We start from the raw sequence: 21,959 nt of genomic DNA, 5'->3' as shown, positions 1-21,959 counted from the left end.
AACAATTCTAAATCCTACATTTTGCAGGTCGGGACTCGCCCAAAGAAACAGTACCCATTTAAAGTGGGTAATGAGAACGTTCCGGTGACTATGATATTTTCTTACCCGTGTGTCTTGGTAGACGACCGGTTAAAATGGGGGCCCTTGATCAAGAAGAAAAAAGGGGAGGTAATCCGGGCGAATGCCGCAATTTTGAACTTTGCCGCGAAAATGGGTAAGCGCCCAATCGCGACAATGGTGAAAATATATCAGGCCAAAAGTGTTGCTATTGCCAGCTACGGGAGAGACATTTGGGGCTATGTAGCAACTGACGCTCGGCAGGTGGCGGAGAATGTTTTCTTAAAACGCCTTTTAGGAGTGCCCAGCGGAACATCAAACCTGGTGGTACATGAAGAACTGGGGTTGCCATTTATAGGGGATACTTTGGCTATGGGCCCTTTGTTGTTTTGGCTTAACTGCTGGCTAAATAAAGATTTAGCTCTTAATCAGCAGATTCTAAGAAAACCATGAGCCTCGATTATAAGACACGCATTCCATGGTGAAAGTACATTAAGGGATGCTTTGAAGAGCTAGTGCTGCCAGATCTTTTTATAAAGCCTGATTCTATTACTCTGAAGGATGTGGAATTTGTAAAAAATACTTTCACAACCTTAAAAAAGTTTGGTAGAGATGATACAGAAATTGGAAAATCTAGTGTTCGCAAACATATTGTGCTCAAACATCTCCATCTATTGAGCCCTATCTCTTGTGGTCACTTTCATCTTATGAGCAGTTTTTATTGATCAGGTTCCGATTAGATTATTTTCATTTATTGCTTGCCGTCCCAAAAGGGAGCTGCAGAGGTCAGGTGTTGGCATCCTGTGGCTGCGACGCAGTGTCTCCTCAGGACTTGCTACACTTTGTTTTTCTGTAAATTCTATGAAGTTCCCCGCAGATCATTTTTAACACCTCTTTTAAGGAAGTTGAATTTTATTCAGGTCCGTCCAGCTCTTTTTTATTTACAACTGCTGAGAATGTGTATCTTTTATAGTAGGCTTTCTGAGCTCTATCATCTGTATGGAGAGCTAGTAATCCCCTATAGTTGGTAGGCATGCCCTATTGTGTATTTTCTCCCTCTGATTAGTCTTTTATACTAGATGCATATTTTGCTGTTTTTATGGGATTAGTTCCCTCCAGTTTTATTGTTATTCACTGTATGTCCTAAATGCTATATGGAATTGTGTAACTTTTATGGTTTTAATTCTAAAGCCAAATAAAATATATTTTGATTTGATTTGAGAGTAGCAAGTGGCGGATCCGGAGACGCAGTGGTGTACACAAAAGCAGTGGTGTTGAAGTCACTCAAGGGCAGGCCATGCATGAATGAGGCTATGAACACTAGGACGGAAAATGCATGTTGCCGTGAAGACCACTGGAGACATAGCTGCAGTGTATCGGGGCCTTGGCGGATCTAAACTGAAGGTTTCCATGGAACAATGCAAAGTGTTGACTCCTAGAGGGCTTCATGGAGTCTTAGCAGTGCCGGTGGAGAGCCTGGCAAGAAAGGTGGCATTTGACAATAAGATGAATTTCAGATTGTGCCAAGAAGGGCTGAGTTGTGTGCAGTACATGGAGTGCAGTATTTCTATAGGGAGCTCAAGGTTTGTTTGCAGTGCGCTTTAGGATTTTAATATATGAGAGATTTATGGAGTCCAAGGATTGCGTTTTGTGTGGAATACAAAGGAGTTAATTGGATTATATAAATGTACAAGGCATGCACTAAATGGTCATTCACCACTCAGGTGCCCGTGTTTGCAGGTTTGGGAGATGGATGGCTGTTCCATGAGTGTAGCCCTTGGGCCGAGAGTGACCTTGGGAACTTTGCTATTGCAGTGTATTCCCAAACCCTCCGAGCTGGGGTGCAGTGACTTTATCTTGTGTTTGTTCGGGCCGCAGTTAAGCGCTCTTGCGAAAGATGTTATCCTTGCACAATTCTGACCCGTCAAGTTTTTGAAGTTTCGGGAAGAGGCCGCACGTGGGTGAACCGTTGATCTGGTTTGCTCGCCAGCCCTGTTGTCACCCTTATTTTAATCATTTCTAGTTTACAAAGCCTTTCTCTTTCTGAATCTTCCAACTTTACATCACAGAGTCTTTCTGTTTTCTGTGTTCTGTTTTCACCTTCATTTGAAGTACCCCTGAGGTCACCCTTACAGGGCTTATATATATTTTTGTAGGAAATGTTGGTTCTTTGTAAAAAAATTTATCCTTGTCTTATTTGCTTTAATCCGCGCAGACTGTCGACTTTGTTGTTTTGGACACGCGTGTGAGCCTATCGTTGTGAAGTAATTTATTTGAATATTTAAAAAAATGTGTTTACACTGAGAAAAGGCATTCTCGCTGTTTTATTTTATTCAGACCTTCCGCATACATGCCAACATTTTTTAAGTGGAAAGTGGGAGCTTAAAAAAAGAAAAGAATCTGAAAAATGCATTTCTCCCAATAACTTCTATTGAATGAGAGGCAATTTCGGACGATAGCCAGCCAAAATAATGCCATTTTAGCTTCAAAAAGCTGGAGTCTCCCGCCTGAATCGGGTCTATTGATATGTATGCTTTTGGCAATTAAAGTCTTGCCTGTTTACGTTGCATCTCCACAGTATGTAACCCACTAAACCTTGAACCTTCTAGTTTATGCTTGTTTTCTTATGGTTTTTGTTTTATTGCATTGAAGGTTGGTGATTCCTCTAATGTTACATGTGGCTGTTTGTTCAATTGAACCGGATGACAGGCACTTATGATAACTGTTGAGTGAATCAACAGTTAATTTGCGTGTCTGGCCTATTTCTGGTATTAATGGTGAAATCTTACATTGCAAGTTTTATTTAGGTTTTTAAAGCCACGCTCAGCATTGGCCGATAAAGGGTGACATCGGCCTTACCATTAAGAAGCACCCTTGCCCTAACAAAAGGGGAGCACACTGTACCCCGTTCATTAGAGTAGGCGCTCAAGGACAGACCTAATTTGGGTACAGCCGGTCCCTCAGATCCATCGACCCTGGACTTTTTGCCCTAATCATAGTAAAAGTGCCACCTAGTGGCCTGCATCGGATATGGTGCGAGAAAGAGAGAAAGCCCGCCACCTCGCTTTAATTCTATCCCTAAATGCCTATCTATCCGTATGTTTCCAAATTTGTAAAACACTTCAGCCTTACGGGAGGCATAGCAAAGATTTCTGGTTTAGCCACCACTTACTACGCGCTGATTCCCGAAAATCCAGTTTGGGAAATAATGAAAAACTTGCACCCAGTAGCTGGTGCGATTTGCGCAACTATCCCTCTATCCTGGAATTCTCAGAGAATTCCAGAAGTACTCCTATTGAACCGGTGAGTGACACAGATTCTCAGCAATATTCATGTAAACTGAAATGAAAGGGGAAGCATTCATTTACAACGATTTATTTAAGTTGAATGTTGTTTCTTCCCCAATCCTACCCTGAATATGCACTTGCACCCTTTTCAGGACTTCAATTCACAACCAAATCGGTAAGCGAATATAGCAGCCAATAATGAACTTGTGAATTTCTAGTAGTTTACCTATTTTAGGAAGTAATTGCGCCTGGAACTCCCACAACCAGCACTTATCAATTAATTTACCTAGATGGATAGATCGTTTATCATCATGGCGTAATTTCATATGTGAGTTAGTCCATTTACTCGTGCGAATTCATAATTTGCAAATATGTGACTTGAGTTTCTACTCTCAAAAATTGGTATTTCACCTCTTGGGGGCTACAAATGGACACACATATTTTCTAATCAAACTCTGTTATTTGCCACAAATTGTGTTTAGTCAGGTCTTCCTTAGTGAAGCTTGGTATTAGCGAGAAAGATTTACAAATTAAACATTTATTTGACATCATTTTTGAGTTGCTAACACCGTAGGCCTTTAAAACACGCATTGCAAATAAATGTCCAATTTTCTTTCTCTTTAACATAGAAAAATATTGAGTTCGTTTTCATCTGCCTCGTCTAGTCTGTTAAATCTTGTTTTAGCTAACAAGGTGTAGCTTTTTCAAGGGCAAGGCTGCAGCATGCTTTGGCTAAAGGAAATGTTTGTGCTGTCCCATTACGTGAGGCTTCCTTTCAGCATGATGTGTGAAGAAAGAAGGACGAATACATGATTTATTGCAATGTATATTAAAGTCATTATTTTATTCTGTGGAAAAGGGTACATAAATAATAAATGCTTGCATCGAAAATGTTAGTGTATATGTATTTTAACGATAAGTGTTCGGGTGGAAAGTAGGACTTTTTATCTTTGTAACATCTCGTATTTAAAAATGCCTTAAAATTGTTGTTTAACACACAAAATCGTTCATATTGTTCAAAACACTATAAGAGGATTTATTTATGTCAGTTAATTTAATTTGGGCTCATTTCGATCACTTTGTGCTCATTGGCTCAGTGTTCATTTGGCCGGTCCACTTTAACTTACTTGATTGGTCCCTCATTAAAAAAAAAACTCAACCCAATTGTTACAACCATAAACTTTCACAACCCACCTAGCCTTAATGGACATGAGGCGAACAATATTTTAAAGTAACTACAATATTGTTTGGTACCATTCTGCCATTTACATACAACACATTTCGATTGAAATGGGCACAACATTTACAAAAACAAAGCATCCTCCTTCTTTTCACATAATTAACTTTCATTTATTTCTCTGACTGCAAAGTGAGAGGAGTTTGTAAACGGCAACTGCCATGTTAAAAAATAAGCAGCTATTTGTCAGCAGACATTGCCTGACATTTGAGGTGTGTCTTTGAAGCAGAGTGCATGTGAAGAGATAAATACAGAATTTAAAAGAATGTTTATTTATTGCTTGTCTTGCAATCTACCACAAATTGTCTGGCGACCCATGGTTTGGGAAACATTCTAAAATACATTTAAAGTAATTTCCTCTTGTATCTGCTGAAAAGCTTATTACTCAGAAGGGAAAAATACCAGTGCTGCCCGCCTTGGCGAGACCTATGGTCATTGGTTTTGCTAGCCAAGGGGGACAGGCAGTGGTCGAAGTGGGGAAAAAAAAGTAGGGGAACTGTGGGTGGAGAATCAGGGGGCGGGAATAACCGAAGATTGGATAAGTGGGAGGAGTCAGGGGTGTGGCTAGAAGTAGCAAAACATACCAATTTTTTGTACGTTTAGCATTTCACTGACCAGTTACAGCTTATAACGTTATTTAATTCAAATAAAGGATAAACATGTGTATTTGAGGTTTAAATAAGGAAAAAGCAAACACTCATAGGGAATACAGGTTTATGTAAAGCGTGCAAAATATAAGCAGGAGCAACATGTTACCTTAATGCCTTTACTCTCATTGTTCAGAAATCCATGAGTATTTTTTTTTTCAAACATTGAGGACCTGACTACGGGGCTCCTCCTGTACACATGTATTCAGGAGGGCTCAGAAAAGAAAGGGACTGTTCAGGAGAATCTAGACTCAAGGAAACCCACAAAGGCTCCTTCATATTCATGTCAGCCAGCCAGCTGCTCAATCATGATATAGCAAAAAGAACAACTGGTGGATAGAATGCAGAATAATGTCATACATTTACCCCAGTACAGAGATCTGCTCCAAAATCCATAGTTCTTTGCTCACCATGCTATTCCAGTTTGGACCCAGCCATATGCAAATCAGTCTTGATGCTGCGCCCAATGACAACAGTCCAGGCCGAACTGCCAGGCCAGGTCTTCCCTGGACTGGAAACAAGCATCCTAGGACCCGTTTTGGGCTTTCAGCCCTCATCAGCCAGGATAGCTTGATTCCAGTGGCATGGAGAGCACAGGGCCCGCGTCTGACCATACCCGTCCCACTCGGGGTGACAAAAGCAAAAAGAACAACTGATGGGCAGAATGTAGAACAATGTCATACATTCACCCCAGTACAGAGATCTGGGCATAAATCCATTGTTTTTTTTCTCACCATGCCATTCCAGTTTCCACTTCTGCCCCATCACTTCTCCTGCCCCGTCCCTTCTCCTGCCCCGTCCCTTCTCCTGCACCGTCCCTTCTCCTGCCCCGTCCCTTCTCCTGCCCCGTCCCTTCTCCTGCTCCGTCACCACTCCTGCCCCATCACCACTCCTGCCCCGTCACCACTCCTGCCTGGTCACCTCTCCTGCCTAGTCATCTCTACTGCCCGGTCACCTCTCCTTTCCTGTTGCCTCTCCTGGCCCGTCACTGCTCCTGGCCCATCACTGCTCCTGCCCCGTCACTGTCCCTGCCCCATCACTTTTCCTGCCCCATCACCACTTCTGCCCGTTCACTGCTCCTGCCCATTCACCGCTCCTGCCCGTTGAGCACTCCTGACCGATCACCGCTTCTGGCCCCTCACTTCTCCTGTCTCATCACTTCTCCTGCCCCCTTCACTGCTCCTATCCGTTCACTGCCCATATCCGATTACTGCTCCTGCCCAGTTACCGCTCCTGCTCATGACTAATCACCGCTCCTGCCCCGTCACTTTTCCTGCCCCGTCACTTCTCCTGCCCCGTCACTTCTCCTGCCCCGTAACCTCTCCTTTCCTGTCGCCTCTCCTGTCCCGTCACTGCTCTTGCCCAGTCACCGCTCCTGCCCAGTCAATTCTCCTGCCCCTTTACTTCTCCTGCCCCGTCACTTCTTCTGCCCCGTCACTTCTCTGGCCCTGTCACTGCTTCTGCCCCGTCACTGCTCCTGCCCCATCACTGCTCCTGCCCCGTCACTGCTCCTGCCCCGACACTTCTCCTGCCTTGTCACTTCTCCTGCCCTGTCACTTCTCCTGCCCATTACTTCTCCTGCCCGGTCACCTCTCTTGCCCCATCACCTCTCCTTTCCTGTTGCCTCTTCTGCCCCGGCACTGCTCCTGCCCAGTTCACTCTGTGTAGAACATTGACAAATTACACAAGGGGGCAAGTTCCCCACAGTACTCTGTTTGTGGAAAGCTCCTCTGTTATGCCCTCCTCTTTCTTGAGCGCGCCCATGTCCTTCTCACCATTACTTCCCCACAAGCGGCCTGCGTGTTGCTTTCCACCAATCCTTGAATTGCTTTTTCTCCTTCCTTTCCACTCTTGCTTTTGTGTCCCCTTCAGCTCTCTCCATCTGTTGCTCCTGCGTCCCTACTGTCTTGCTGCGGTGCCCCCCACCCTCCCGTTCACTTACAAAAAAACACACCTTTGCACATTCATTTTTTTAGCTACCTGGTACACCTTGAATCAGTAATAAAAAGGTTTTTAAAGCAACACATAATTTTGTAGGGGCTCACATGTATGGTGCATGCGCCTATAAATATACACAGGTGGCCATGTCGAAGGCTTTCGTAATATTATTTTTTTACTTTAGCCACCCTGCACTGAATCACTGATGCTGTGAAGCGTTGCTGAAAACCATTGCCGTTTATAATGGCTCACACAGGCGAGACCTAACGGCTTTGTCTGGCACATGATATGCAAAAAGGTAGGCATCAGGCGGGCGCATTGTCATTCCAAAGGGGATAATCAACCTCAATCGGAATGACAATGGGCCTGCCCACAGCCTGTGAGAGCTCAGGGAGGGGCTGCTGCAGCCTCTGGAGCTCAACAGAGAAGTGCGAGCCGCCCCTGGGCCACCACACAAGCTGAATGAAAAAGTTATTGTTTTAATAAAGTACAACTATTCTTGCCGTCCCGGATGCTTCTTTGAAAGAAGTAGGGGAACGGACTGAAATATTTTTTTAAAGTAGGAGCACGCCGTGCCTTCCGTCCCCGCCCACTTCTACCACTGGGGACAGGAGATGGCACGCACCCGGACAGCCGAAGTGCACGCGCACCGCACAGCGTCTCTTTTGCTCGCGGGCTTGTTTCCCTTCTGTTCAAGTTTTGTAAGTATTCTGCGATTTTTCATTTGCTGCTCTCTGTCTCTCTCGTGTGGCCATTTAGAACTATTTGCACTATTCGGCCACGTTTGTTAAATGAAGCAAAACTAGTTATCATTTATTATAAGTGATTACGAGGCAACTATCATAATAGCAAAACATAGCATTGTAAATAGTTACTTCGAAAGAAACTAGAACGTTTTTCACCCAGGTAGCACAGCTTCTCTCTGTAGTCTTAACTTACCACACACAGTTACTAACGGCCGTTAGGCGTTTTGGAATTGCACGGTTGTGTTGTTTTACCATATTTTTTTTAACACACATATAAAGTAGAACGATGCTTGTGACTTAAGAAAGGTGCTTTTATTTGGAACAACGTCCAGAGTTTCTCAGAGGTGTTAATTCTTGAGTCATTCTTTGCTATAAATTAAGAAATGCCTTTGGTTTTGCTTTTTCCTGTTAGGTAAGTGAATGTTGTTACGCCAGCAGTGAAAGGCAAGCTTTGTGCTTTGTTTTCTGTAGCTGTGATGTCATTACAGGGAATAACCAATTTTAGAGACTCCTTTTCACGAAGCATTTACAATGCAATAGATCTCGCATTTACGTGAATTTTACCTATTGGCATTGTAAAAGCTTTTTTTTAATACATTGAATCATGGCAGCAGCGCGTCTTATTGTGCGCAGCTCTCCAACTCGTCGTTTCATCAATCGGTCGCGAGTCTTGAGAGGAGAAGGAATGTGGAGTCCAGTCCATGCTATGAATCCTTACTAGGGACCAACTGCTGCCACTCTCAGCGCCACATCACTGTTTTCTTTCCCCACGTTCCGCCCACAAACAGGCACACACGAAACGCACAAGCACCCCTCGCTCTGACTAGTTCTTCGGTATCTCTGGAACAAAAACAAAGGATGTCATTGAGGGGTTAAAGATAACGCTATGATTCAACCCTGTGATGTCATTTGGGGGTCAAAGGGCATGTAATGTAACCTGTTATGACTTGAACTTGGCCAGTCAAAATACATGCAAGTCACTGGGTCCGTGCTTTCAAGGGGTGTCAAACACAGGTCCAGGAAGGCTAGGTCATGCACGTTTCTTTCTGGATACGTAAATACTTTTCAGTTAGATTATTTCTATGTAAATTAAGTAAATATGTCTAATCTGGACATCCTGAGCATCCTGCAGGGGTCTGGCTGCCTTGCACCTAGGTCAAATCTCACAGGTTTACTTCCAATAAACTACATACTGAATACGTGCTGAACGAAGCAATAGGTTTCACATTGGTGAAAGACTGGGCTATTGGCATTGTATATCACAATGCCTTTTATTTATTTAGGTCTGGGTTTTCAAAAAGATAAATAAAAGGCATTGTCGTTTACAATGCTAATAGCTTAAACTCTCACAAATGCTAGACCTATTGCATTACAAATGCTTGCTTTATTTTAGGAGTCGGTAAATACTGTGGTCAGTTAGAAACCCTGTCTCTTCCCCATCCTCTGCCTTTCAGCCCTTTTATAGGACGAGGATGACTTCAGGCTATGGCAAACCAAATGTTAACGTATATGCATGCTTGAACGTTGGTTTATATTAATAATGTTTTTTTTCCCTTTATAACTATCCTTAAACTCTGAAAATTAATAAAGTCCCCCTTTTATTCCCAAAAGGGCTGTTGGCAGAGTCATCGCCTAGGCAGAGGCAGAGAATGGGACTTGCTAGAGAGGCGATTCATCCGATTCCTGCCAAGAAACCCAAAACAGAAGAGCATAGTCTGATGAGGCGACTGTTTGGGTTCGAGGTTGCCGATGTCACCAGCTGGCATCGGTTTGTCTGTCTGATGAACAGGCCCACTGATCCCGCTTCATTGGGCGTCTTCCGGTTCCTCTTTGGTATGTTGGAGGGTGGGACCTGGTTGGACTTTGGTCTGCTCCACTGTGCTTTACATGTAACAAAATGTAATTTTACTTCTTAGTACAATATATGTTTTAATGCTTTTGTTCCCTATCAAGGATACTAGACTAATGGGTTTGAAGCAGTGGAGCCACCATAGTACGAGTGTTGGGGAGGGGCATGGGAGGGAAAGACATGGATTACGATGCATTTGTGACTAGGAAAATATTTCATTGTATAAATGTTCCATTTGTGTACTACTTCACGATTTTCATTTTACATTTCTGCTCTGAGTGGGTCTTTTAGAAGTGTGGAATGTCCTATTGCAGACAGGCGATAGGGGGCATGCTACTGTCTCAATCGTTATCGACTTTTCCATGGCTGTCTGTAGTATGTATCATCTGACTCCTTCAGAACGGCTTCATGCAGTTGCTCATGTGCAAGATTTTACCTTGCATTTGTTTTGATCAACTTTGAGTGCAGTCATGCTTCATATCATAAATTAATGAAATTATGTTGCAACACTGTGCAGCTAATTTGTAGGCCCAAATTCCTTCAGGGATGATACCACCAGATGATACCAATTCTTTATTGCAAAGTGGAAAATATAATTACCTTTCATATTGGCTGTTTACCATTCTGAATTTGTGGATGAGTCTGCCTCCTTGTGGGACGGGAAACTGCTTCTAAAGCTGTTAACAGAGAGCTTTGCACATGTAACTTCACATGCCTTCGGTCATCGTACATAACGTGCCCACCCTTCCATATGTGGGCATCATCAGCAGTTTCCTTTTTGTGACCAGCGATGTTGATTGGAACCAGCTTTCTTTCCTGTTTTGCAATTTTTATTCTACATTTTCTTTTTCCTTCAACTCGTACCATAGTTTGAGTAAGATGTAAGTCAAACTATTGGAGGCTTGAGGTAATTTACCCACCTAATCTCTGTGACTTCTGTTTGGCATTTTTGGGTATCATTCCTGTGAGATTTGTGCTACTCCCAACATTAAGACCCTCCAGAACCACCTTGCTCACTTGGGAGATTTTAAGAAGTCGCGTTATTGTTTGAGTGATGTGGAAACCTCATTCAGGCAACAACAACAATCCTTGTCTGGATGAATCTCAAAAGTCACTAAATTAACCTGTGCTTAACCCTCCGGTAGCAAGGCACAAAATCAGTCTGGCTTAACTTGAAGGCAATGTGTAAAGTATTTATGCAGCACACACACTGTAATAAAGTGCTAACACAACAATAACAAAATCCCAAACTAATTTAGACAAGTAAAGTGATTTTAATAAATACAATCCTACCATAACAACAAAAATACAATCAGTAGTACCTGGGATATTAAATTTAAAAGTTTTTGGTAGATATTGTGCCTAAAAGCACAACGTGCCACTCAGTCATCTGGTTATGCCTGGGGGAGAAAGTCACAAGTTCAAGCCGACCCCAATGGAGCGCGGACTGGGTACAGGGACCAGAGTCCTGCTTAAAATTACCATCTCAAAGTCTGGCGTATAGAATTCCGTTAGCTGTGGAGAAGGCTGCGAACAGCAGGGAGAGCATCGTAGATGATAGTCACTTTAGAGTGTAGAGCAGGCCTTGTGTTGGGAACGGCCATTAGCTGCAGCACTTTCAGGTGCCGATGTTCCTCCACAGGAGCAGATTAGCGCTTGCTTCCAATTCCTTCTCAACTGTTCCATCTGCCTCAAATTTTCATATGGACCAGACTACACAGGCAAAGTGTAATGGGATTAAGAAAAGTCTTCACTTGATCTCCTGTCTGGTATTCTCTCATCCGATTACCCTTATTCTGTTTTATCTCCAATTTTCTGTTCATCTGTCTTCACTTCATCTTTTAGAGCTGAACATTGTTGAATGCAAATATATACATATATTAATGTTACTGGAAATGCTATAACTTATACAGTATACATAATATCTTTTGAAATAACCTTATAACAAACACATATCCTCTAACCAAGAGATTATAGCCTCTCTTGTGAATATTTGAATTCAGTTGATAAGCAGAGAGACATGTCGAGTAACAGCAATTTGATGTAAATCTTTGACTTTCCGGGTTGACAGTTTTTGTAGTCTTCTCAATGTTCTGTGAGAGACTGACACCACTACAAAGAGTTGTACTTGGAGAATCCGATGAGGAAAGTCTCATCTTGCATATAGGCGAATGAAGACTGACAGCAAAGCACAAGCGCAAGGTAGCTCCTGACGTCCTCTCCAGAACAGTACATGAAGGTATAACGAGCTGGAACTTAGAGCAGACACTCAGGTTAATGAGGGAAGGAAGACCACATTGGATGGGTAGCAACACCACAGCTGTGCTCAATCCGGTTGAAGAGCTTTGTGGGAGGCTTGTGTGTCTAAGACTTTTGACTCGCAAACATCGCAAGATGCGCTCCTGAATCTCACAGAATGTTATAGTGTAATGCAGCCATCATTAAATGTCTCCTGGTGTTTTCTTTTACAGAGGTGCTTCCATTGATTTGCAACAGGATGCTGGTGAACCAACGTATAATCTAAGTGGCGACCCCAAACATTCTCTCTAGAACACTCCATTGCTATCCTACTCTCTTTTTATATTTGAACATTCAGTAAAAAGTAGCATTTACTGCATCAGCACAGAAACCAACGTACCGTATTTTCCGGCGTATAAGACGACTGGGCGTTAAGACAACCCCCCTACTTTTCTTGTTAAAATATAGGGTTTGTGCTATACTCGCCGTATAAGACTACCCCTCTTCCAACGCGCACCCTTCTATCGTGTTGCAAAGGATTAGGGTATTGATAACAGGTATTTTACCATAGATATTACAGATTACTAAGATTACTCCAAGTGATAATGAGGCAGCCCAAACTACTGTTTAAGGGCAGATTAACTCAAGTAATTCATTATGTTTAAGATGATCTAAAAGAGAGATATAATTCATGTATAGAAGGTACCGTAGCCAATAATATTAGAATTTTATTAGCATTTTGAAATTTTATAATTGTAAATGCAATTATGATTTTGCCGAAATCACTATATTTTTTCAATCTAACTAAAACATTTTTTCGTTACATCAGTGATTGTATAAACTGCTTTTATCTCCTCTAGAAATGGGGAATAGAAAAAACATCCTGCTGAAGCTTAAAAAGGGAAGGTAGTTTTTCCCGAACTAGCAACTGTAATAACCGGTGACTGCTATTTAGGATCAATGGTGGACTGCTCTGTATAGACTATTTAGCTAACCACTATGGACCTATTCCAACGGATCCTCCGTAATCAAACTACTATTTTCATTTCAAGTCACCTACATTTTGCAAAAATGTGTGCTAAAAATGTCTTAAATAAGTTAAAAGCTAAGAAAATATACGATTCTATAAAGTATCAGCCTTAAATATTGTAGCAATAATTTCTGAAAATCTGACACAGCGGAAGGAAAGGGCAGAATGCCATGTGAGGCTCACTTCTCTCACCGCTTACGGCGCAGTAGAAGTGCGGGCACAATCTATGGGTGTAGCTCCTCACAACGTTAAGTTGCACAAGACGACACCTGGCGTATAAGACGACACCCGACTTTTGAGAAGATTTTCAAGGGTTAAAAAGTCGTCTTATACGCCGGAAAATACGGTACTTATCACCGTCATTCAAGTACAGACTTTGAAAATATATCCAATAACTTGTTGATCCAACATGCCTGATCGGGGTTGGATTAACAGGACATCAACCACATCCAAGATGACCTCCTTCACTCACACCCACACCCCTGCCATCACCATGTGTAAAAACATTGCGTTTGGGTGTCCGCAACGTGGGTACCCTGGAACCGAACACAGGAACATCTGTGTATCTGGTGTGGCGTGAGGTAAGTCTGGTGCAGGTATTTAAATTGTGTGAATTTCAGGCTGGCATTAAGGGAGAATGCCTTAATGTACTCCAGTGCCATCTTCTGTTGTTTAACTGAGAGGACCACACCTTGGCTGGTCTCCCACTTGGGCTTACTTCGCATTGCCAGGTCTTTGCCATTGGCCAATATTGCTCCATACAACATCGTGACCGCCTGTTCTTCCCAGCCCATGAGTAAGAACACATTGGAACACCTCATGCAGTACCGACTTCCCTTGGCCCAGTTCCCAAGTGTCTCAAAACCCTAGCACAAATATGTTGTGTAGCAAAAAGAGGCTCACCGTTAGGTCTCAAGAAGACTGCAAATTTGTAAAGGGACACAGAACCTCCTCTGCATAAAGGTCACCTACTTGACTTCGCCTTGCCATGGAGCTGGATCATGATCGGCCAACACGACTCTCACCCTCTGCACACTCCACAGCAGTAGCTACCAAGCGTAGGGCACCTGGTGGTGCCTGGGATGAATGTACCTGTTCCAGCAGATTTTAGCCACTTGAGTCAATCTGCTCAGTGCCCTAGGGGGTCACACATATCCATCAACCAGTCCAATACCATAGTTCCCTGGAGTTCGTCTCAGACAACCATACTCTGTCATCCATCTAATTGGCCACTGGAGCTGTACTGCAGCATAATAAAGCTCAAGGTCAGGTACCCACAAGGCTCTCATCAGAGGGCTCTGAAGCATGGCAATCAATACCCTACTCCGGTCTCCCCTAAACCAGATCTGACATCAGTCCTCTACGCACCCTTAAGAAGGACGAGTGAGCACCAATGGTAGGACTGTGAATTAGAACAGAAAGTGTGCTAAGAATAACAACTTCGCTATTGATGTATGCCCCAGGGGTGAGAGCGTTAGGCATTTCCAGAATGCCAGGGACTGACGCAGAGCTGTCAGCACCTTACAGAACTTGCCATCAAGGAGGTCCCCATCTGAGTAGGATATATTGATCCCCAGATAGCGGAAGGTTTCCATGCACCAGGGCAGTCGTTCAGTGGTCAACCCCGCCTCTTCCGCGTGTTCCACTCACCGCAGGGGGAACTAGCAAGATTTCCCCCAGATGCCCGTGAAGCCTATCATTACCCCAAAGAGCTCCACTACTCAAGCAGGTCGTCAATACCCACAAATGGTCCAAAATATATATATAGGAGCATCATTGGCATACAGAGATTCTATATGCCAGTCTGTCTACTCAGCCCTGACCCAATATGGGCCTGCACCCTCAACAGTCAGGCCAGAGGGTTCCATCACCAGGGCAAAGAATATAAGCGATGATGAGCATCCTCGACTGGTGCCTCAAGTGATCGCAAACTTACGCAAGATCTGGGCTCCTGTTTTCACCATAGCTTGTGGCGCTGTGTAAAGCAGTTTGATCCAACCAAGAAATTGAGGTCCCATTCCCACACCTCCAACACCAGCAACAGGTAGGGCCATCCCAAAGTATCAATCACCTTCTCGATGTTTAAGGACACCACTATCGGAAGGTCGTGAGCTCCTTCTAAGGCCCCCATTATGTGGCACAATCTGCACGTTTTGTAGAAGGTTGCCTTAGAGGGAATAAAGCCATTCTGGTCCGAGAGTACCAGCATTTGCAACATTGGCAATAGCCTATTTGCAAGGACCTTGCTTAAGATCTTACAGTCAATATTGCGCATTGACAAAAGACAATATATTCTCACCTGTAAGGGGTTTCTGCTAGGCTTAGGAAGCACAACAATGAGGGCTTCACATAGGAACTTTCATAGGGTTCCCTAATAGTGTGCCTCACGGTACACCTCAAGCAGTTTGGGAGCAAAAGTTTTGCTATAGGTGCCATAATATTCTACCAGGAACCCATTGGTGCCCTGCACTTTATTGCGGGCCACGTGTCGGACTCCTGCTCCAACTTTTTCCAATTGCAGAGGATCTGGAGGAGGACAGCCGACCGAACATAAGCTCGGATCTGGTCCGAGACCCGCCACAGCGCCTCATAATTATCCGCGAATACCGCTTTGATTTCTGCTTGAATTTTCATGGTGTAACTGTTGACATTGCAGATCGTCTCAATTATGGTGCTGGGGATTTCTCACTTCAACAGCCATGCCAGGATATGCCCTGGCTTGTAGTCATTAGCGGGTTGCCTGGCGAGATAGTTTATGTAATCGATTTTGCTAAGTTGATCCATCATGTCCCAGTGGTTTTTCCGCAGCACCCTTGGTTTGGTCGGACCTCCACCTCAGTCACGGCTTCTCTCTCGGCCACCTGAAACTGCCCTTATAATGTCAGCAGGCTACGAAGAAGGGATGTTTTGACCCCTCCCCCCACCCTCCAAAGTGGTTTGAACACAGTGCCCCCTCATAACTGCATTCAGAGAATCCCATTCAGTCCCCCTGTTTCCCACTAGTCCCTCATTCTCCTCAAAACAAATGCATCATATGTGCATGTGATGATGGTCTCTCTGAAGGCCATATCCAGGAGGGCCTCAGGTCGCAGTCTCCATGTGGGGATCTGGTTGCAAACTGTCCTCTCCTCATTCAAAAGGTGACATGCAGGGGGTTGTGATCAGATAATGGCTACCCTAGTTATTGCAAATTGCCTACCATGGACCAGAACTTAGTGATCCCAAAAATGGAATCTAGCCTGGTATGCACCTGATGAACCGGGGCATATTAAGAGAAGTGTGCTTTTGCCGGGTTTCTCGACCACCATACATCATGAAGCTGTACCGCTGCAGTCCATTGCCGAAAGCCCCATATCGCTCGAAATGCCCTTCGTTACCAGGAGCGGAGCCTCCCTACAATGAATGCCATTAAAATCACCCCCCCAGATCCATGGTGCTTGAGGATTGCGGAGCATGACTGGGGACAGGTGTAAAAAAAACTCCCTGAAGCTAATTCACTGCTACAAGGTCGCCATCTAGCACACCCTTAAGTGTGATATATCTTCCCTCCATGTCTACCACCACCCTACTTTGTACAAAGGGCACAACCGGGGGAATACAAATGAGAACACCAAGTGTGAATGCCAAATACCCAGCCCCAAACACTTGTCCACTCTATCGCTTGGATAACTTCGCCAGTTCCTCTTGCGTGAGATGTGAATCTTGAATGGGTTGCGCTGCCTCTAAAGTTCGAACGTATAGTATGGATATGCTGTAATGAGTTTCCCTTTATAGCACAAAAGGCCTTTTGCCGAAACATTTGCGGCAGCAGGTTCCATTCCCTGTAGTTCAGCAGCAGCGCTGTCTCTGAACACTGGGATCAATGGGAAAGGGTGGTCAGCCAGGGATTCTGTGCACCCTCTCAATAGAAAAGAATTTCGAGATCCGATTGGCCAGCACCGTAGATGTCAGCCAGTCTTCCAAAAACAAATCCATGTATGGGCCCTCATAGTTTTTTCAGGGAAGCCAAGAAAGTGGACATTGGTGCGCCAGGAGCACCCCTCCCCATCCTCAGCTCCTGCTTTTAGCTCTTGCATTTCTGTCTGTAGGACCTTTCGGTGTTCCTGCATGTTTGCCATAGTGTGCCTTATAGGCATCCGGTAGGATTCTGTCTCATCCATTCTATCTACCAGCATGGTGTGATAGTCCCCTTGCATCCCCGTTTCCACCTGTACTGATATCAGTTGGGCCTGCATGACAGACTTTGTGAATGGCTTGTAGGATTGTGTCAAACATTCCCATATGCTTCTTCAGGGTGGCCTCTAGTTGGAGGATCGGATCTGCTGGCGCGTGGGAGGCAGACAGCATGTCCATAACTGTTCTTGGAGGCGGTGGCTTGGAGACCTTAGGCCTAACCGTGACCAAGCAGCGGTACTCTAAAAGGCTTTCACAAAATGGAGGAGGAAATCCCCCCCCTTGCGGGTCTCTGGACCAGCCGACCTACCCCTGGAAGGCAGTGTTCACAGAGGGGTGGTTGGGCGGGGGGGGTGTAAGTCTGTGCAGCTACTCTCATTCTGTGTTTCACTGTCCGTATGGGGGTCTCATTTACCAAACCAAAGTCACTGTGCTCTGGCCTCCCCAGCACGATGCCTCCAGGTGCACTTGCACAACTCCTCACCAGGCTGTCCCTTAGGGCATAATTCCAAGCTTAGCAGCCGCAGGGCAAACCAAAACTCGAGGTAGCGCCCATCCAGAATAACAGGCTAAGGAATTTGTGGGTCACTGGCTATGGGTTCCCTCCAGGACCCGTATCATCACAGGGCCCCTGGGTCCTCCTGCAGGTCAGCACGATTCCTATGGCACTCATGCTTCCTGCTCTGCTCAGTCCTTGTGTTTGGGTCATCAACTATAGCCCTGTAGGGGCTTCAGGATAACCACAGGCCCTCTCGGTAGCAGGCTAGGCCCTAATCTCCTCATACTGAGAGGATGGCAAGTAGGGAAAAGGGCTTCCTGTCCCTCTGCTATAGGAGCCACTCTTCGCCAAGAAAACTTCTTGGGGTCTAGCACAGCTCCGTCCTTCCCCACTGGCACCACACCAGATGCAGCCGTCTTCCATCTGCGGCCATCGGACCAGCACTGCAGACAGATAAGCACTGCCCAATTATTGGGGTCTGGGCAGCTCTTTCATCCTATGCCCCTGTCTGCCAGCGCCAGTCCAAGGCCCTTGGCCACACCACAGCATCCCTGACTCACCACGGTGTCAGCCTCAGCCTTCACACACCACTGGCTTATACTGTACAGCGGCTGTGGCCACTTTGTTTTGTTCCTTCCGTGGCCACCAAGGGCCGGTCTTTGTCCTGCAGTTTGACTGCTTCCACCCCCTACTCTTTCTTTACTCGTACAGCCGGATTCCACGCTACAGTGCTGCTCCCCTCACTGAGGCCAGGGCACCGCCTCCTCCCCGTGGGCTAGGCCTTTGCTCGCGGAGTGCGGCAAGGCCGTCTCCTCCTCGGGGCGGAACTCGCCCATCGTCCCCAAGTGGTGCCAGTGGGGTATTAGCAGGCCATGCTGGTTAGAAATGACTGAATTAATGCGGGCTTGGCAGGAGCCTCATGCCAGTGCGACTGCACTCGACGCCATCTTGGCCACCAATCAACAATCTTGCATTATGTGCAAATTCTGCTGCCCAAATTAGGTCTGGCCGTTCACATTTCTGATCCAGAAGGAATAATCTCAAATATTGCTGTAATTCTTGATTTTTTTCTTTGTTTCATTGGTCATCAGTTTCAGAAAGGTAACTGGTCGATTTTTCTTTTTCACTTCAATTGCCTTTTCTTGCAGAAAGATTCTCCAAAACGTAAAACTAATTGGGAACCATCTATCCGTAATAACCAAGCATGGAATACTATGAGCCTTAACTAGGTGTTGACTGTACAGTTTTGCTAAATCATTAGCAATGGGAATGTCTTTCAAAGGAATGAAGTGGCTCATCTTGGTGATTATATCTATGAATACTAGGATGATACTATAACGTTGGCTGGAAGGTAAATCTCCAGTCAAATCTGTAGTTACAGTATGCCATGAATGAGAGACTATTAGTGAGGGCTATTAGTATCCTTGAGGGGCTTATCTACTAGGCTTCTATTGGACTCAGGTTTCACACATTGATACATATTACTGAATATGTGAATTAATCTCTCGCCACCAAATGTAACGTTTAACTAGATCAATAGGTTTATGGATTCCTTTATCTCCAACCAGTGGGCGATCATGACATTCACATAAAGCCTTTTCTTGGTTATCTTTTGTTTGCAAGAACAATGCTCCATTGTGGTGAGGTTGCTGATTTAATATCTCTCTTCGGGTTCTTCTTTTGATCAGTTTAATATTTTATCAGGAGTCATAGCTTTCCTGACTTCATCTTCGAGGCCCACTAATGAAACGAACGGTACACACAATATTTGTTTCTGGATTTATGGGTTGTGCCTTGCCTGGATGTTTGTGTGGTTCTGTCTGGATTCCGGACAAGGCAACCACCTTTCCATTTTTAGGTCTCGCCTGTCGATGCGCATGCGCATCGAGCAAGCGAGACTATTGCGAGTTATCCACTCTTTATCCACACTGCAAGGAATCGTGGCGATTCCTTGCAGTGCCCGTGACTTTTAAGGTCAATGCGCATGCGCATTGAGCTTATGCGCATGCGCATTGACCTTAAAAGCGCGTGCGCGTGCACGTCCGTCTCCTAACAACACACACACACCCTCTCCCCCGCTCCGCCCCCTCCCGCCGTGTCGCATTTCTCTTTCTCCTCCCCCTCCCCTCTCTTCCTTCCGTCTAACGCCGTGTCGCACCTCTCCCCTCTCCGCCCCCTCCCCGCTCCGCCCCCTCCCCTTCCCTCCGTGTCGCATTTCTCCTCTCCCCTCTCCGCCCCCTCCCCTGCCCGCCGTGTTATTTGTTTATTTTTATAATCATCTAATGTATTCCTTTAATTTCATTGCCTCTACACCATTTTTATATTTTTTACAATGTGTGCTGTCTTCACATGGCAATGATTGCTGGCATCAACTTGCTTCTAATGCCACCTGATCTGAATCGTTAATTTGGCATAGCATTACAGGGTCCTCGAGCCCCGCCCCTCGCACTCACCCCGCTCCTTTCCCGATGTATACAGGGGAGAGCCACTACAATCCGGCACTGCCAGGTTCCCGGGAGAGTTCTTCGAAGACCGGCCCCACATCATGAGGCCATCTGTCGGCTCCTCTCGACACTGGGGTCCCCTGCCCTCCCCGATGATGTGGCAATACTATCTTTTCCATTGGGCAGGTAGGCAAGGGGCCTGCACCATTATGTCGTTGGCATTCCGCTTCTCTGGACACTTTAGCGCGCATGCACAATTACACCTACTCGAACCTGCGATCCGATTCCCTGACCCTGCCCGGCGCCAGAAAAACCTCCTAGGATAGCCTCATTATATCCCGCACTTTGCCCGGATTCCCACGGGTTCAGGTATTACGAGTAACAATGTTTTCACACCCCTGATGCTGCCAAGATGACTCCTACACTTTCTTCGTTATGTTCCCGTCTAGTGCTTGGCTACAGGGAGACCACAAGCACCTTTGAGTAATTGATCAAGGAGCACTTATACGCCGCCTTTCCCCTTCTCCTCCTCTCTCGAGGTGGTAGAGATTGGGTAGGACATCCTTTGTATCTGCTTCTACGACTCTGTGAGTACCAAAGAAATGCTTTTTACAGGTTTTGCATTACTTAATAGAAGTTTTACTCTGGGATAATTCTATCACATTCTTCAATTGTAATTTTTAGCACTCTAAATGAGCGTTCACTCTGCCCTAACTCTTGGAGGCTTAAGTGCCACCCACACTACTTCGGTGAGTTGCTTTATCCCCATGTTACATTGTGTGAAATCTTGTTGCTTGTCATTACCCTCAAGTGTGTCATGTGTGTTTTTGTCTTTCACTGTGCTAGCTGCACTACCACTGATGGCAGCATGTTGATTTTTTTTGCATGCTGCACTGCAATGAGAATATGTTCTGGATGACCAGCACTATGCAGATCATGTGTATTCATATTTTATTCTTTATTTCAGATTAGCTGTTTTAAGAATCACTATATTAAGGTACACCACATTTAGGTTCAATTGTGATTGGACTATCCTTGACACCAACCCGGATTCCAACCACTGTGTAGATTAGAATCTTTCGGTCCTCCCCTGCCCGTCGTGTCGCATTTCTCCTCCCCCCTCCCCTTCTCTGCCTTCCCTCCGTCTTGTCTCTTTTGGCCCCCCTTCTCCTCCTACTCTCCTCCCCCCTTCTCCTCCCTACTCTCTCTCTCCCACCATGGGCATTGCATGCAGAAGTTAAGAGCGGTGACATACGGTGCTGTTCCAGGGAGCTTGTACGTCAGCAGAGATTAGTTCGGTGTGGAAAAAATATCACTAACCCCATTTACTTCTTAGAACTGTTTGTATACCAGTTTGAACGTGCAGTTACCACGAGGTTGGAGTGAATATATTTTGCGCTCATCTCTGAATTAGCACTAACACGAACAAGGGTGGAAATACAGTACGAGCTGTATAAGCACTGGTTCTGTTTTGTAACTGTCCCTGCCTTGTGGTACTGCCTTCTGTCTGAACCGCTTTCCAGAGCCCCTAACTGCTGGTTGCTTCTCTGCTGTTAAAGAGAAACGTTGCTTTTTTTGTCAGACCGCGGTGCTGACTAACATTTGTGGAATGAATTTAACAGCGCTTGGAATGTGTGCGTGACCACAGGAAATTTCCTTGCCCGGAAGAGACGTAAGGAGCTTCCTGTGGAGCAGTGCTGTGAGGAAGCGAGCTCTGGCAGGTGTTCCTTAGCCGCTCCACGTGGTCATAAGAAGTGCAGTGAGGGACGGGAATTGGAAAATTGGTTGAATCTTTAAATGAAAATGGAAGATAG

General features: G+C 45.1%; 1 protein-coding gene across 3 annotated transcripts in view; it reads left to right on the top strand.

The window, feature by feature from the left end:
- GGCX (gamma-glutamyl carboxylase) overlaps positions 1-21,959 on the top strand; it is a 271,699-nt gene that overhangs the window by 90,300 nt on the left and 159,440 nt on the right. For all 3 annotated transcript variants that reach the window (XM_086943366.1, XM_086943367.1, XM_086943365.1), the window contains exon 2: positions 9,524-9,745. In XM_086943366.1, the coding sequence (XP_086799492.1) occupies positions 9,524-9,745 (222 nt within the window). The remainder of the gene's footprint in view (positions 1-9,523; positions 9,746-21,959) is intronic.

This window comes from Lissotriton vulgaris, chromosome 11 (genome assembly GCF_964263255.1).
Source record: "Lissotriton vulgaris chromosome 11, aLisVul1.2, whole genome shotgun sequence".
In the NCBI taxonomy this organism is placed as follows: Eukaryota; Metazoa; Chordata; class Amphibia; order Caudata; family Salamandridae; genus Lissotriton; species Lissotriton vulgaris.
This window is presented reverse-complemented; position numbering and strand designations above follow the sequence as displayed.